We start from the raw sequence: 14,676 nt of genomic DNA, 5'->3' as shown, positions 1-14,676 counted from the left end.
ATATATATATATTGACATAGATTCAGATGCTATCGCAATACTCTCTCACTCTGATATGTAACAAGGACATATTATGTGAAATAGATAAAGATATATATGTTGACATAGGTTCAGATGCTATCACAATACTCTCTCTCTCCGAGGTGTTACAAGGATAAATTATGTAAGATATATCGGATACATGAAGATACATGTATATATGTTGGCACAGATTCAGATGCTATCACAATACTCTCTCATTCTGATGTGTTACAAGAACATGTCATGTGAGATATTATGATCTATAGATATATAATTATATACTTATATACAGACATATATGTTGACATAGGTTCAGATGCTATCACTCTTTCTCTCTCTCATGTACAAACGTTAAAAAAAACACATTGTTGCGTCAACACGTCGTTTTATAATTATATTATGTTTCTGGTAAACAGGAACTACTAGTAATTCGGACAATCCAAAAGCATATTCACATCTACCAGCCTTACATAAGCACCCTTCAAAACCAATAAATGAATGAATAAATAAATAAATAGATAAATAAATAACGCAATCATAACTACTAGTACTTCCGTCTTTCCTGGAATCCTGAGGACAGGTGGCCATCGACCAACCACGGCTGTTTCTCCTCGCACCTTCCAATTCATCCGCATCGACTTTTGTTCCGGCAATTAAACTGGCCTTAATTTAACGAATGACCTAAAAACTAGGCCTCGGCGGAAACAAGATTTTCTCAAACACGAATCTTCTGTGTAGCCTCCTTACCAGGCTTTTGGGCTAGGTTTTTTTTATATGTGCTGTTTTCTGATTGTATATCACGAAAAAGGCCTCACCCGAAAGCCTGCAAGGAGGCTAATTTTAATTTTTTTCTTTTTAATGCTTAACTAATTTCTAGATGTACTCTTTTTTCGTGGGGATAAATTTTGAAAATTCGATTTCACAATTTTTTTGTTTGATTCTTTTTCTACAATTACACATTTACAATCAGAATAGAGAAAAAAACACATGACCAAAAAATCGCACATGTAAACAAACATACTAGTGAAGAGATGTCATGTCAAATACTACCTATTCAAACTATGATGGCGCAAAATGTTTTTCAGAAGATGTTGTTTTTCTTCACGGTAGCCTCTTACGGCTAACGTTTTTTAAAGATGTTGCAATCTGCATAAATTATTCGACCAAACAGTTTCCAGAAAGGTCAATGACCGGTATCTAGGTCAGCTCTGTTGACAACATCTCTGAAAATGTGCATCAGCTAGGCTCTGTGACGTCATATATATGCCACTGTGGATACGGTAATATTAAAAAAAAAAGAAGATGAAAAAAAACAATGGTACAAACAAGGATATGAAATTGTTTTCATGGTTGAAGAAGATTGGGTGAATGACCTTTCTTGGGAATGGTGTCCGCTGTCTGTATTTTCACTGGCTGTGAGAAATACTAGGTTAGAGAGAAGACATGTTATTATTTACGCAGTCCTTCCACATGTGGTAAATCAGTGTATCGAAATTGATAAATAAATTGTGGCAGTTTTCATATAGTGAGCAGATAGAAGATACCATAATAGGAGTGCATGAAGTAGGATTTTGTCACCAAGTACACTTGCCTATAGAAAAGCTAACACAGGGCGCCTGAAAACGCACACAAAAACGCCTAAAACAAACCTAACCTCTGCTTGGAGACTGGAGAGTAAGATAAAAAGGACCAATGTCCAGTAATGTTCTACTAGTACTTTCGACACTACAATGACCCACATACGGGGGTGCCCAGTGCTCTGTGATAACAGCGGAAAATTACTGTATGTACCGTTTTCCTAAATCGCATTTCTCGGAAATCCGCGGCATCGGAAACTGTTGCCCCTAGCTTCTGTATATCGATTCGGTTTGATGAGTTTGAAAGAACTGATCATTCAATGTCCTTGTTCTGAGGTTACAGATCAATATATATGGATGGACGGCTAGTGATGCTCATCTTTTGCAAGATTTTTTTGCGACACACACACACACACACACACACACACGCACACGCACAGAGAGAGACACACACACACACATACACATACACAGACACACACAGACACACACACACACACACACACACACAGACACATACACACACAGACACACATAGAGACACACACACAGACACACACACACACACACACAAACACACACACACACACACACACACACACACACACACACACACACACACACACGCGCGCACACACACACAGACACACACACACAGACACACACACACAGACACACACACACAGACACACACACACACACTGACACACACACACACACATACTGACACACACACAGTAGGTGCTATTTTTAGAAGTTCTAGATTCAGGACTACCATCTGAAGAAAATCAAACTTGGTGCCCTAGATGTTGAAAAGCCCACAGGCACATCTCTGGGGCGTTCCTTTCATCACAAGGATCCGTAGAAACAGTCGTCTTTAATAGACTTATTGGGTTACTTGAAATGATGTAAGTCAATCGAGGATTTTTGCTAGAAAATAGCAAAAATGGGCAAAATAGTGGCTAAATAGTCAACCAATGAGTCATGAGCAGACCAAGGTTGTTACATGTAGCCAGTTTGCCTATTTAGCCTACATATGGTGAGGTATTGTTTTGGGTGGTGGTTTAGGAGGTAAAGGTTTGTATGTATTTTTCGTCCTCATCAGCCAGGATTCAACTTGTTTCTACTATGCTCACCACCATCCGAATAAGTCCCATCACTATCAAATGTCTCACAATATAATAAAGAAATGTACTTCAAACACGGATACTGAAATGCGTTGAAATCAATGAACATAAAAGAATAACGATGGAAAAATCGAAGTAAAGAGAGAGAGCATGCTATAATACATTTTTGGTTCCCTGACAGTCACCTCGTTTAACCCCGGTTCCTCAGTACCCAAAGGTGCATATTTTATCAGTTGTTTTCACGGTGTCCTTGTTCTTATCAAGGGTCAAGGTTAGGTGTCACGGACAAACGCTACAGTGCAGGAACAACCATTCTGATATCAATTCATCAACTTTTATTATTCAATGCTGACATGATGATATCTAAAGATCAACAGACTAGCAAGCCTGAACTTTTATAGAGAGGCGAGGATGGTTATAAAGTTTACTGCCGGAAATCTCTGTTTTCTTATCTCTCTTTTTTTTTATGTGCGATCTCAAGCTTTAGCTTCCGCGCACGTAGAGTCTGTTTAAGATATTTAAAAAGCATATTCATTGTACCTATACGATATTCAGCACTAGCAATGTTTACTGGAAAATGTAGTTAAAACAAACAAACAAACAAACAAACAAAAACAAACACACACAAACAAACAGGAGCAAAGTTTGAAAAAAAAGGTAGATACAACTGTACGATTTGTTTCTTTCGCCCATTGGACTCTTTTCAGTGTAATGTAAATATATATAGCAGGGCAGTAAAAAAAATCTTGCACAGCAAAATATAGCTGTCTATTGTCTTTCTTTTGTAAGCAGGTAGAAGAATATTGCAATGGCGTCTCCTGATATAGAGATCATTATATAATTATGATATCCCCAATGCGTATATTTTCCATACATATATATTATACGCGTCATCTTTGATTCTGTAATTCATTTTTCTCAATTCTGTCAAACCATTTTATATTATTTGATAGTGCTTGAAAATGAGTAACTTACTATTATTACATATTCTTCTACCTTCTACTTGATGTCATGAATTAACTATTTCATCGACTGTTTTTTTGGATATGAATTTTGAAATATGTTTTTTTTACCGTTGGGGTTTTAAATTAAAACGTTTATATTTGATACTCCCTCGACGAGAAATGTCTTTTCCCCATTTACATGCCGGTGACTCTCTCGGGGAATATTTTGTTCCCCCACGCCTGACGCTAATGTTTGCAAAGGTCAAGGCCAACGGAATATATTCATGGTGATTCTGACTCAGTGGGTGGTAGGTATCAAAGGGCTAGTCCATTTGTCATGCACCACGGGGGTGGTGAGGCTATGCGTTGACGTCCCATTGCGCCCCTGTTAATTTCGGCCCCCAAATAAATGTGGTAGGTTCTTTCTTGAGCCTAGTGACACATAGAGCAACGAGCTAGTTGAAAAACAAGAAAAAGATGTTTTCTTTTTGAACTAACACACTAAAGCTTATAGAAACCATACATGTATACAGATATTTGGTCATTTAGAAGAATATACGTTAGAATTGTGGAAGTTTGGACTAAAGATACGAAAGAAAAAGCACCATATATACCAGTACAATGTTGCCAGGCCTTGTCATAATCAAATACTTTGATTTTTGAAAAATAGATAAGACAAAAGCGTATTGATGCAAGTTTGTGATTAAGAAGTAGTAGTTTTCTATCGTGCTGTAATTTTACAAGTACTGTTTACTATATATACTACATAATGTACAATAATCGAGATTTAGTTACTTCGCTACTTTTTCATGGATGGTGCATGTAGCAAGAGACAGATTTCATTTTCCAGCATATTTCATTCACAGTGTCCCTCCCGTCCAAAATTAGTTTGTTCCATATTAACCCTTTGTAGAACATATCCAGTTCACATCTGTATTTGCTTTCTTAGCTAACATTTTTAGCACACACAAGCCGTACATTGGATTTATCATAGCAAAGTCACGTATGTCTTTTTTTCAATTTTTTTTCTTAGCACCGGTATATATATACTGAAGATCTAAATGTTAACCATATGTTGTTCAACTACTCTTGCCCTTCCTTGTTTTTCGAATTCCTTTGTTACGTTTAATTAGTATTATTTTATATATGTTACATTATTTTCTTGTATTCCATGGGCTCCCTTGGAAATCAGCCTCAACGGTTGAAGGGACCACCCATTTGTCCGTAAGATAAATTTAAAAAAGTCTGTTTTTATGCTGGTGGCAACACTGGCATATTTATATGCGCATAAATACGTTAATGCGATCAGACCATTGGGAATAGGTGGCGAGTTATGTGTGTCCTTGTACCATGGGGCGGATTTACACCATGCAATAACATCTTTAGTTAGGGACGGTTCTGCTACCATTAGTAACGGGTTACACGGAAAATATGAATTAATTTTTTGTTTATTTATCTATTCCTATTTTTTGTTTACACTTCACAGATTCAAGAAGATCTTCACAGAGAAGATCACATGGCAAATGTAAGTAAGAAAATGTTTTATTTCAAAATTAAATTGAATGCAAATAGTAGTTATGATAATGTGTGTATTTTAAGTAAGAGGACTTCAGGTTGGTTGTATTGTCGCTAATTGGAAATTCCTTAATAAACAAACAAACAAACAAACAAACAACATTTGTGAGGACAAGGCAGCAGAAGAAACAACCTGGTTCCTTTACAAAGCCGGCTCCTTAGGAAATATACAGTGTAACAAATGACAATCAAAAGAAAAAAAGAGAAATTTTTGTAAATAGAGTAGAGGGGCGATGAGAAAAAAAAACATTAGAAAATTACTCAAAATTTTCTCATGCACCATACAGCGACCGAACTTGAATTTCTGTGATTACTATTATTTCATAATTTGAATATGATGCCAGAAGTAAAATTATTGCAATATGTGTCAACTTTTAATTCTGTACTGCTCTACTATAATTTTCCATCTAAGTAGAACACAGGCAGATTGAAGAAAGACTGTCTATATATATTGATACTGCATACAGGTATTGCGGAAAAGGATATTTTGAGTCCACCCCCACCCATTGTCCTGTGTTTTAATAGAAAATATATACGCAACATCTGTGTTAGAACAACAACAAAACGTTAGAAAAAAACACAACTATACCTACACTATAATAGACAAGAAAGTTGTAAAAAATTATGAATCAACGCCCCTTATTTCCGGCATTAGTACGAGCTCAAATATCGTCTAAAAATAATCCACTTGACGTAAAAGCCTTTTTCATAAAAAAAAACTGGTGCGTCATAATTAGGCTTATAATATGCGTGGCTCTCAATCTTCCCTTTCAATGATTAAATTTCAAGAAAATAATTGTTGCCAAAAAAATAGGCATAATCCAGCCGAAAAATAATTGGCACGACATCTACGTCATACTACTCATACCGCCGTCTTATATTGGCATGGCAACGACCTTCGCTTTGCAAGATTTGATTATATACATGCGCGGAATTACATGTTTCTATACCCGATGTATACGCCAGTGAATGTGCTATTAAAAGCGAACGCACAAAAGACGACCCAGCCGTTTTTGATAGGTTGTTGCTTTCCTGGGGCACTTGAAGGATCAATCATTTCTGAACATTCCCCACTGATGCTACTGCGTCACAGAGATACACCTAGATTCGCTGCGTGGAAAACCCAGCTTCCAGGAATCGCCACCACGTTGTTTACATCACGTCCCACCCGACGAACTAGTGCGCGTTGTTTACGCGGAAGTGTACAGCGCACTCCGGTTGCACGCGGTCAGTTTGTGTCCATGCGCGCTGGGCCGAGGCCAGAAGGAATCGCGCTCGGGACAGATTGAGAGTTACCCCGATAAACCGCACTCATGACATCGGTTAGATGGCGCCGGGAAGGCCCCCGCTTAGGAGCAGGACGCTTCTTCTCCCGCTAGCCCTTCTTGTGAAAGGTGAGGAGAGCCTTGTGTAGGCTGTGTCGGCGCGGAACGCCGAGGCAGTCCGAGTGCTAGCTGAGTGGCCTGGCGCGGCGGTGCTGTTGTTTGTGTGGTGGTGGTGGTGGTGTCACTGGAATGGTGTGCCGGCCTGCTGCCCTCCATCTGAAGATTGGTCGGACCCTGAGAGGGCAACCCTCGCGCCGCGTACCGGACTTCCACACCACACCCCTGGATTACTCCGCAGTTCGTTAGGATCTTGCATCAAAGTTTGCTACATTTTCCTTCGTTCGATTGCCACATGGATGCGTGCCCCAGTTTAGGGGAGGTCATCGTAACGTGCCGAGCACCCCTTTCGGGGGTCGAGGGCCCCTTGCCCGAGGCCTGGCAGCGTTGTGCGCGTTGACAGCAGTCGGATCGGGCCAAACACAGATGTATCCACGTTGACAGGGCAGTAGCGAGCACAGACTCTTGCTACCTGCCTTCTACGGGACGGAGAAAGGGCAGGTTAGGTGTGTGTGAGCGTGTGTGTGTGTGCGGGGAGAGAAAGGTGTCGGAACGGATGGGGGGCCCAGCTCGAGGTTTGGTCACTCACTACACGAGGTTTGTCACTGGACAAACAGGCAAGCGGGAATGGCCGCAGGTTTTCATTGAAAAATATAATGCACGCTTTACTTCGCTTGCACGCTGTCGTTTCCACATTCCCATGCTAAACTAGATGGCGACATATTCCGTTCTCATTCTGAGCGTGATGTGACGGTATTTTCTGTCCCTGTCCAACACAAGTACACAAACGTCACATCGTGTTTGGGACGTCCGATTTTCTCTGCTGTCCTGCTTAGAAAACCCCCCTACTGGCCTCCCCTTGCTCCCTTATCTGCAGTGCCCTAGCCACCCAGCTTGATTGTACACCAACCACCTCTCTAGTAACAAGAATAACCCACACTAGCACAGAGACAACATTACCATGCATGTTTACAGTGCCACTATAGTTATACACTATAGTATGCCCACGTTGTGTGAGGTTGCTGCCCAATGTATAATGTAGCCAAAATACCGCAAATCGGCTCTGCGAATCTCACCCCTTGTAACCTTAGACTAAGGTAACATCGCACGATAACAATTTCCGCACGAATGCATCGTTGTAATAGCTGCTGGCAACGCAAACAGACCCAAGAACACAACACTCACATACCTTCTATACATTTATTACAGGTTTACAAAACAGTAAATCACATATTTCCACAGTGAACAGTACTTGTACACTAACAGTATATGCAGAGAGCAGTAACATACAGAATGTTTTAAAACTCTGTGGTAGTCTCTGACTGTAGTTATTTTAACTCATGTTATGAAATGTATGTAGTGCCCATTTATTCCTACCCATATGCTAGCAACGTTTTCTTAGTATATTGTAACACAAATATTCACAAGATTGACACACATCTTGTAGTTCTACTCTACAATAGCATCTGCTACTGCATTCATCATATCTTACTTTCCTTTAGTTTTAGAGCTATTTCTATTTTATTTGCACTAGAATTTGTAGACTATTTTGCTGTCTTCATATACAAATGTACATTCGTACGATGAATTGTAACAAGTGTATTGTGCATGTGATAGTTTTGTAGCGTTATATTTATGTATGTATATATACACTGCTAGCGTGTGTTGTTTTTTTGACCCCTACGTTTGAGCTCGAGTGAATGTATATTGCCTCGAGCTTACAGTTTGAAGCGTGGGCTTGGTTGTTTTGATGGGTGACATAGAGCACACGTAGCAATGTTACGTTGCAAAAGCACGTAACAGTGTTGAGTGTGACAAGTTTTCAGGGTCGCTGGCTCAAAGCTAAAGGTAGTACAACTCTCATTGTTTGACGTTCGCACGTTATGTTCCGATTCCGTGTTCTCCACTCTACAGCACTGTGTTCTGTTGTGCGGTGGTTGTAACGTTTGTTGCATTGCTGGTTGTATCAAACGTTTGTTGCGTTCTGTTCTCACTAACCCGTTGGAAAAGAAAATACAATTTTCCACGTGGGGATGTTTTTTGGGTTCTGCTGTTGTGTTTCTGTGACACGGCAGCGTGTTTACAGGCTGACCTACCCCGACCCCAGCGTTTTTACGATCTCCCCATTCGCACCGAAGCAAGAACATCCAGCCACAGTAATACACTGTGCAATTTTATCTCGTATTTGGCGATCGCATATTGATGACATTACAACTTTTACTGGACGACAGCCAACAAGATCGTAGGACAAACGAGGTAAGTGGAAGAACATTTTGTATTACAATTATCTAGAGATGATAAAGACGTTTTTCTGTTACTGTTTGATGTTGTTGGTTGGTTGATGCATTGTTGTTATTATTGATGTTAGAGACAACCTACAATCTTTTATGATGGCAAATATAATGGATGCTTTTACGTGGAGGAAGTAAAGTATTTTATGGCAGCGGCAATGTGGTAAAGCCGTATTCTAGTACATTGTAGCAAGAACCCTTCACCTTAGCTCACCTCAATCGAGTTCTCTTGTTCCTTGGCAAGACTACACCGTTCAGTTAATTTCCTTTCACGATAATTGTGTTGCCGTTATCCATATAGAGAGATTAAAGATATACGTTAGCTGCTAGCAATTACATATCGACTTATAAGGTAAGTCGACTGGAGGGTTGAGTTGTTTCGCTTGACTGTTGTGATGAAAATAGATAAGGATTCGCAATGAGGGCTCCTTTGATAAAACGTATTTCTAGCACTGTACCCAAACACGGTAAGCGTTTCCGGTCACTATTGTTTCGCGGGATTTCCAAGCTTCGTCAAGGTTTAAGAAAGGCCGGTATTTTAAGTACATCTAAGACATTCCTTTCTTCCATTTCTTCGCGTGGAGTTAAGTTGAGAGGTCGGGGGAAAATGGTGAGCGCTTAGCCCGGACTTGTCACGAGAATTAGGCCGGCGCGTTTTGTTGTAAAATGACGGTGGCTTAGCCCTTGAGCAGGGGCCAAGAGTTGAAGTGACTGCCGCCTTTGTTGTCGAAATATGATGTTAGCGAGGTGTGATAGTTTGCGAGGTGTCGAAGATTTATCCTCCCGCTTGAAAGTGTCACACAAAACCGGACAAGAGACGTTGCCGTGGAGAGTTCACAAATGTTTGCTGCTTTTTGGTGATCTTAGAAATGGTACAAGCTACAGTATTGAACATTGCGTTTTCTTGACACGGTTGTATGTAGAAGTAGAAGTCAGAAGGACGGTGTATTTTCATGGTGGATACGCCTCATGCGGAACTAAATCCGCACTTGATGTAGGGTCAGTTCTCTTCAGTTCTCAACGTTGAGCAGCGCTTTGTGACACACAACTATGCACCTACGTATTGATTTGTTTTCCTAATATCTGTAGCCATGGTACTTCACTGACAGCGCATCGGTAAACAACGTTCTGTTTACCCCGTGGTTAATCCTTGTGCAGATAGGAAGTTTCTTGTTTCAAAGTCTCTATCAAGTGATCTTTCTCTCCCTGGTCTCTGTTTGAAAGACGAGAGATCCGTGTCCTGAGAAGTATGTGTCTGGTTTCCATTTTGCTGTCCCATCTGTTAGGAATCAGCGCTATCACAGCAACCCAGGACACTGATACAAACTCTCCAGGACAGAATAAAGTTCTTCCTCAGTGTCATCTGTTCCATTTGCCAGGTGAAGGTCAAGCTTAAATTGTTTCTATCGTTTGAAGAATCCGCCTTAGAAAATTGCAGTTTTACACGTGTACATGTATACACAGAATTTGTCCTCTCCATTTTGTGTGAGTACACGGTATTGAACTTTGGTCAGTAACTTATTTTTCCCTACCGGGAAAGCCTACAGAGGGTTAGGGTTCAGCTTCGGCTTATTTTTGACGGGCTTTTTTTGTACCGGTATCTTTTTTTGGCCAGAGAGTGGCGTGGTAGATGCTGCCCTACCAGTGATACTGTATTGCCAACTTGATAGCTGTCCTGCAGGCACCAAAAGATCTGCTTGGAGATTAGGGACACCCTTCATTCACTTGTGTTTGCTCGGCCCATTGAACAGAAAACCTTTATGATGTTTGTCCTGGTGGCTATAGACATAGTCAAGAGTTTGTGTCTAAAGGTAGGCCAGAGATCTCTCCTATTATCCAAACTAAATGTTTCTATTCAGCCGCACTTCTGTGCCGCTTGTCGCCGATTGTTCTGTTGTCACAGTCTCGTAAATTTTCAGTAATCTCTCCCCTTTTGCCCTTTCCCTACCTTTCTCCAATACTATCGTTGCTATTTAGAATACCTACCTGTTATTTTGGATGTTTGAGTGGGTTACTTTTCTCTCTGTACGTTGTATGAAATGCTTTTTTCTCCGAGTGGCGGAAGTTAACTGTTGAAAAAAAATTATCTGCCACATAAATGTCATCTTGTTGAGGATGTATACAGGTACTCAAAGCTGTTGTTTTTGCTGCTTAGAGACGGGAAGTAACGTGAAATGTCACGGCCCAGATCTAGAATCAGGATGACTGTTTTACGGGGTTTTTCAAACAAGTTTACCCCTGGCTTACAACAATATTGGTGGCGCTCGTAAAGGTTCATTGTAGCCCGCTAGGTCAAGAAGAGTGGGTGTGTTGTGTACAGCCTGAAAAGATCTAGCCTGGCCTTTAATAAGAACTGCTCTGGCCCAATTTTGTTGATTTCTACCAAGGGTTTATGTCTGGTTTACGAGTTGGCGGTTTGAAAGTGGTCTCGTATTTTCCGCTTGTTTTGATCTTCAATATGAGAACTTAATTGGAACCAGGACATGGGTGTCGAGGCTACAGAACCAGTCGCCTCTGCCCCAGCTTTTTGTGCATGTGTGTGTTCCAAATGTTGTGTGTTAGTAGTCATCTTTTCTTCCTGCTTGTCCCTGTGTAGTCTTGTAGCAGATGGCAAATCATGCTACGGTCAAAATATACATTATTACAATGTTACTGCAGCCTACACACTCGTCGTACTTTGAAATAGGTTCGTAATTCTTTTGTCTTCCATATGGATTTTTTTCTCTTCGCTTATAAAAGTTATTTGAGTTTCTTTTTTTATTCTTTCCATATTAATCTTGTTGATCACTCACGCCCTTTTCAAGCCTTTTGCTGAAGGCGGTTTTTATTCCTTCTGGGGGAACGTTATAATCAGAAACAGTTCCCCCAGTTCGAACCATATGTTCCCGTCGTTTGTCCACTTTGTTCTAAGAAATATCGAAAAGACAGGCGTCACTGATCCGCTACTTAATTGTAAAGAATTCCTAAATCCACAGTTTGTCATTTTGAATGCAAACTACTTAATCCTATTTCAATCAACCCAAATAACAGGCCGGCCACCAAACGAAAACTCATTACAAATACAAATTTCAGGCTCCCCCCTCCCCACCCGGTTCATTCTAGTACGGGCACGCAATCTCTCTTCCACATGATTACTGTTATAATCTACAATTTTGAGGTCAACAGGTCAACCTATATATTTATTTTTGAGTGACACTTTGAGTGACATACGGCGTAATAGCCCAATACCTGAATTTGGAATTCACTACAAGTATAGCCTATTTTTAATTATGAATACACTCATTAAAAAGGTGTTAGCACTAACCAGAGGGCTGGCACTCATAAGTATATTCTTTTGGTTGTTTAGACGATGTTAAAAATACGGGCTAGGTGATCGTAGCTGTCTCCATATATGGGTGGTGTGACCTGTAAAGTTGACCCATGACATGTGTCACTGGAGGGCCGCCTTGGTGGGTTTCACAATTATCAATTTCTTGCTGTAAATCTCGGGGTTCTTGACCCTCATTCCGCAATCAGATCCACAGCTTTGCAACAAGTTTTGTTGCCCTGTGTACTTCCTATCTGTACAGACATCGCACGGGAGTATATGTTATTATTCCTGGCTTGTGCGAGGTTGAAGCATAACGATATGTCGACGTAAAATCAATGTAGCTGATTCTTATCGGAAGAAAATATCGATGCTGTTGTTATTGTGACCTTTCCCATGTGGTGCCTGGTTGAACAGCTTGGAAAACTGAGTTTAGTTCCTGTTGTTGACTACCAAAAATTCCAGGAAAAATTACCTATCTTTTCCGTAGCCTAGCTACAGGGCTGACTTGTCTCTTCATCCGCGATTCCTCTCAGATTGTAGCGGCTGTAAAAAGGCCAAAGACCTGGGGAACGAATTTTTTGGAGAGCACTTCTGTTCTCTCCAAGTCCCAATGATCCTATCTCAAATTTCTGATTGTGACGTTTGTACCAAATGTCAGAGACCTGTGGAGAACGATTTTTCTGAGAACACTTGTACTCTTGAGTCTGATTATGGAAGTTGTAGTTACTAGATCCACATGCCAAAGATCTGGAGACCATTTTTTAGGAGAACGCAGGCTCGTATGATCTTTATCTCTGTTATTATGTGTATTAACCTTTGGACTTACACACGCTTAGTTGAAAAACAACAGTATGTCCTGGCGAGGGCAATGTCGGCAAACATGAAAGGTCGGCACCCTTGGTACTGGGTACAGAAGGAATGCCTGTAGCACCGCTAGTGCGCTGTAACACTCATGTACGATTGGCACTATTTTGTTTTTAGTCGGTGAAAAACTATTACAGCCAATCTATAGGTGGGTAAACAGCAATACCTAGAACTGAAAACAGGTTGAGGTCGTTTGTGTGTTGGGTTGTGCCACTATGCAACCCAGTCAAGGGTCTGGTATTGATTTTTTTGTGTGCGTAAAATCCGTGAATAGAAACACTCAGTGCTAGGAGAGCAGTGCTCTCAGCGTACACATTCTATGGCCGCACAGTTTACCTTTAAAACGTGACGTATGCCCTGTAGGTTATGGGTCACAACGCTGTATCGATCTCAATAGAATAGTTTTTTTAAAGCAGCCCATTGTTCAATGCTGTAGGCTGTTGTTGAGAACAACGAAGTGAAATCGTTCCCAAGCATTGACGGGAAATGCTGGCAAAAATCTTTACCATGTGTGTTTATATTTGTAATGGGTTGAGTGGTCCAATTGACCCTGGGCGATTCTGGAAGCTACTCTGCCTATTGTCAATAATGACGGCGGTTGGATCCTGCCAAATCCCCCCTCTGCGCTGACAACACCTGGGCCCACCGTCTTTTCAAGGCCACGCATTGATTACGAGTTGTTTACGTTCTAGCGGCGTCAGCTCATACTAGCCGCGAATCTTTAGGGCGTGACAGCGGGGAATGGAGGAAGTAGTACTCTCCGTGAATTCTGGCTGAAAAAGATGCTTCTGTTTTGCAACCATTTTTCCATACTCGTGTGTGTAGATTATTTGTGTAGTGGGTTGATTTCACAAAGGTGTTTGATGAGAGAATTCTCTCGGCGTTCTCCCGGGAAAAGATGAAGAATGCTGGCTAAAAACCCGCTCCAATTTGCAACCATTTTTCTATATCCGTGTTGTTGTTGTTGTAGTGGATTTATCTCACAAATGCGCTTGATGGTGAGAGAATTCTCTCGGCGCGCTCCCGTATGCCACCGATGCGTTGTATTTTTAAGGAACTCCATCTTTCTCCCCCGGCGTTCAAGGCCACGGGATTGATTTTCTGTGTGTTGATATTCACGCAGGCGAGCGCGTGGGCGGTTATGGAGGCATATTAATTCTAGGGAACGGCACACTCTGAATCTCACCGCGATGGGCAATGATCCCTAGCTTGTTTTTGTGTGTGTTCGGGCTCGGGACGTTGTTGTGTACTACTGTCGTGAACAGGTACTGTATATTGAAGTTGGCTGCATTGAAGTTACCTTCTACTCGTGAAGAAATGAGAAAAAATTGTTAATTTTAAAAGAGGTCTCAGACAACGCCCAATTTTTCACGGTAAATTTTTTCCACGTAATTTATTGTTGCTGATTGCAACAGGATTTTCGGCCCCCGGCAATGACATAAATTTGTTATGCGTAAAACGTACATATCCGTTGAAAATGTTTTGTTCTAGGGCAGTAAAACTGTAGGTTTTTTTCTTTTTCCGGAACAAAAAAAAAAAAACGACAAAAAAAAGACAAACAAGCAAAAAAAAAAAAAANAAAAAA

At 40.8% G+C, this 14,676-nt stretch overlaps 1 protein-coding gene across 2 annotated transcripts in view; it reads left to right on the top strand.

Annotated features, from left to right (window-relative positions):
* LOC109468562 (protogenin-like) overlaps positions 1-14,676 on the top strand; it is a 123,276-nt gene that overhangs the window by 31,103 nt on the left and 77,497 nt on the right. The window contains exon 3 of one of the 2 annotated variants that reach the window (XM_019766821.1): positions 5,156-5,194. In XM_019766821.1, the coding sequence (XP_019622380.1) occupies positions 5,156-5,194 (39 nt within the window). Of the gene's footprint in view, positions 1-5,155; positions 5,195-6,490; positions 6,639-14,676 lie in introns of those variants that run through there. The other variant, XM_019766822.1, reaches the window with a different exon arrangement.

Source organism: Branchiostoma belcheri, unplaced genomic scaffold (assembly GCF_001625305.1).
Source record: "Branchiostoma belcheri isolate BF01 breed outbred unplaced genomic scaffold, Haploidv18h27 scaffold2, whole genome shotgun sequence".
Lineage (NCBI taxonomy): Eukaryota > Metazoa > Chordata > Leptocardii > Amphioxiformes > Branchiostomatidae > Branchiostoma > Branchiostoma belcheri.
The sequence above is the reverse complement of the archived record's forward strand: the minus strand, read 5'-3'. Positions and strand labels throughout refer to the sequence as shown.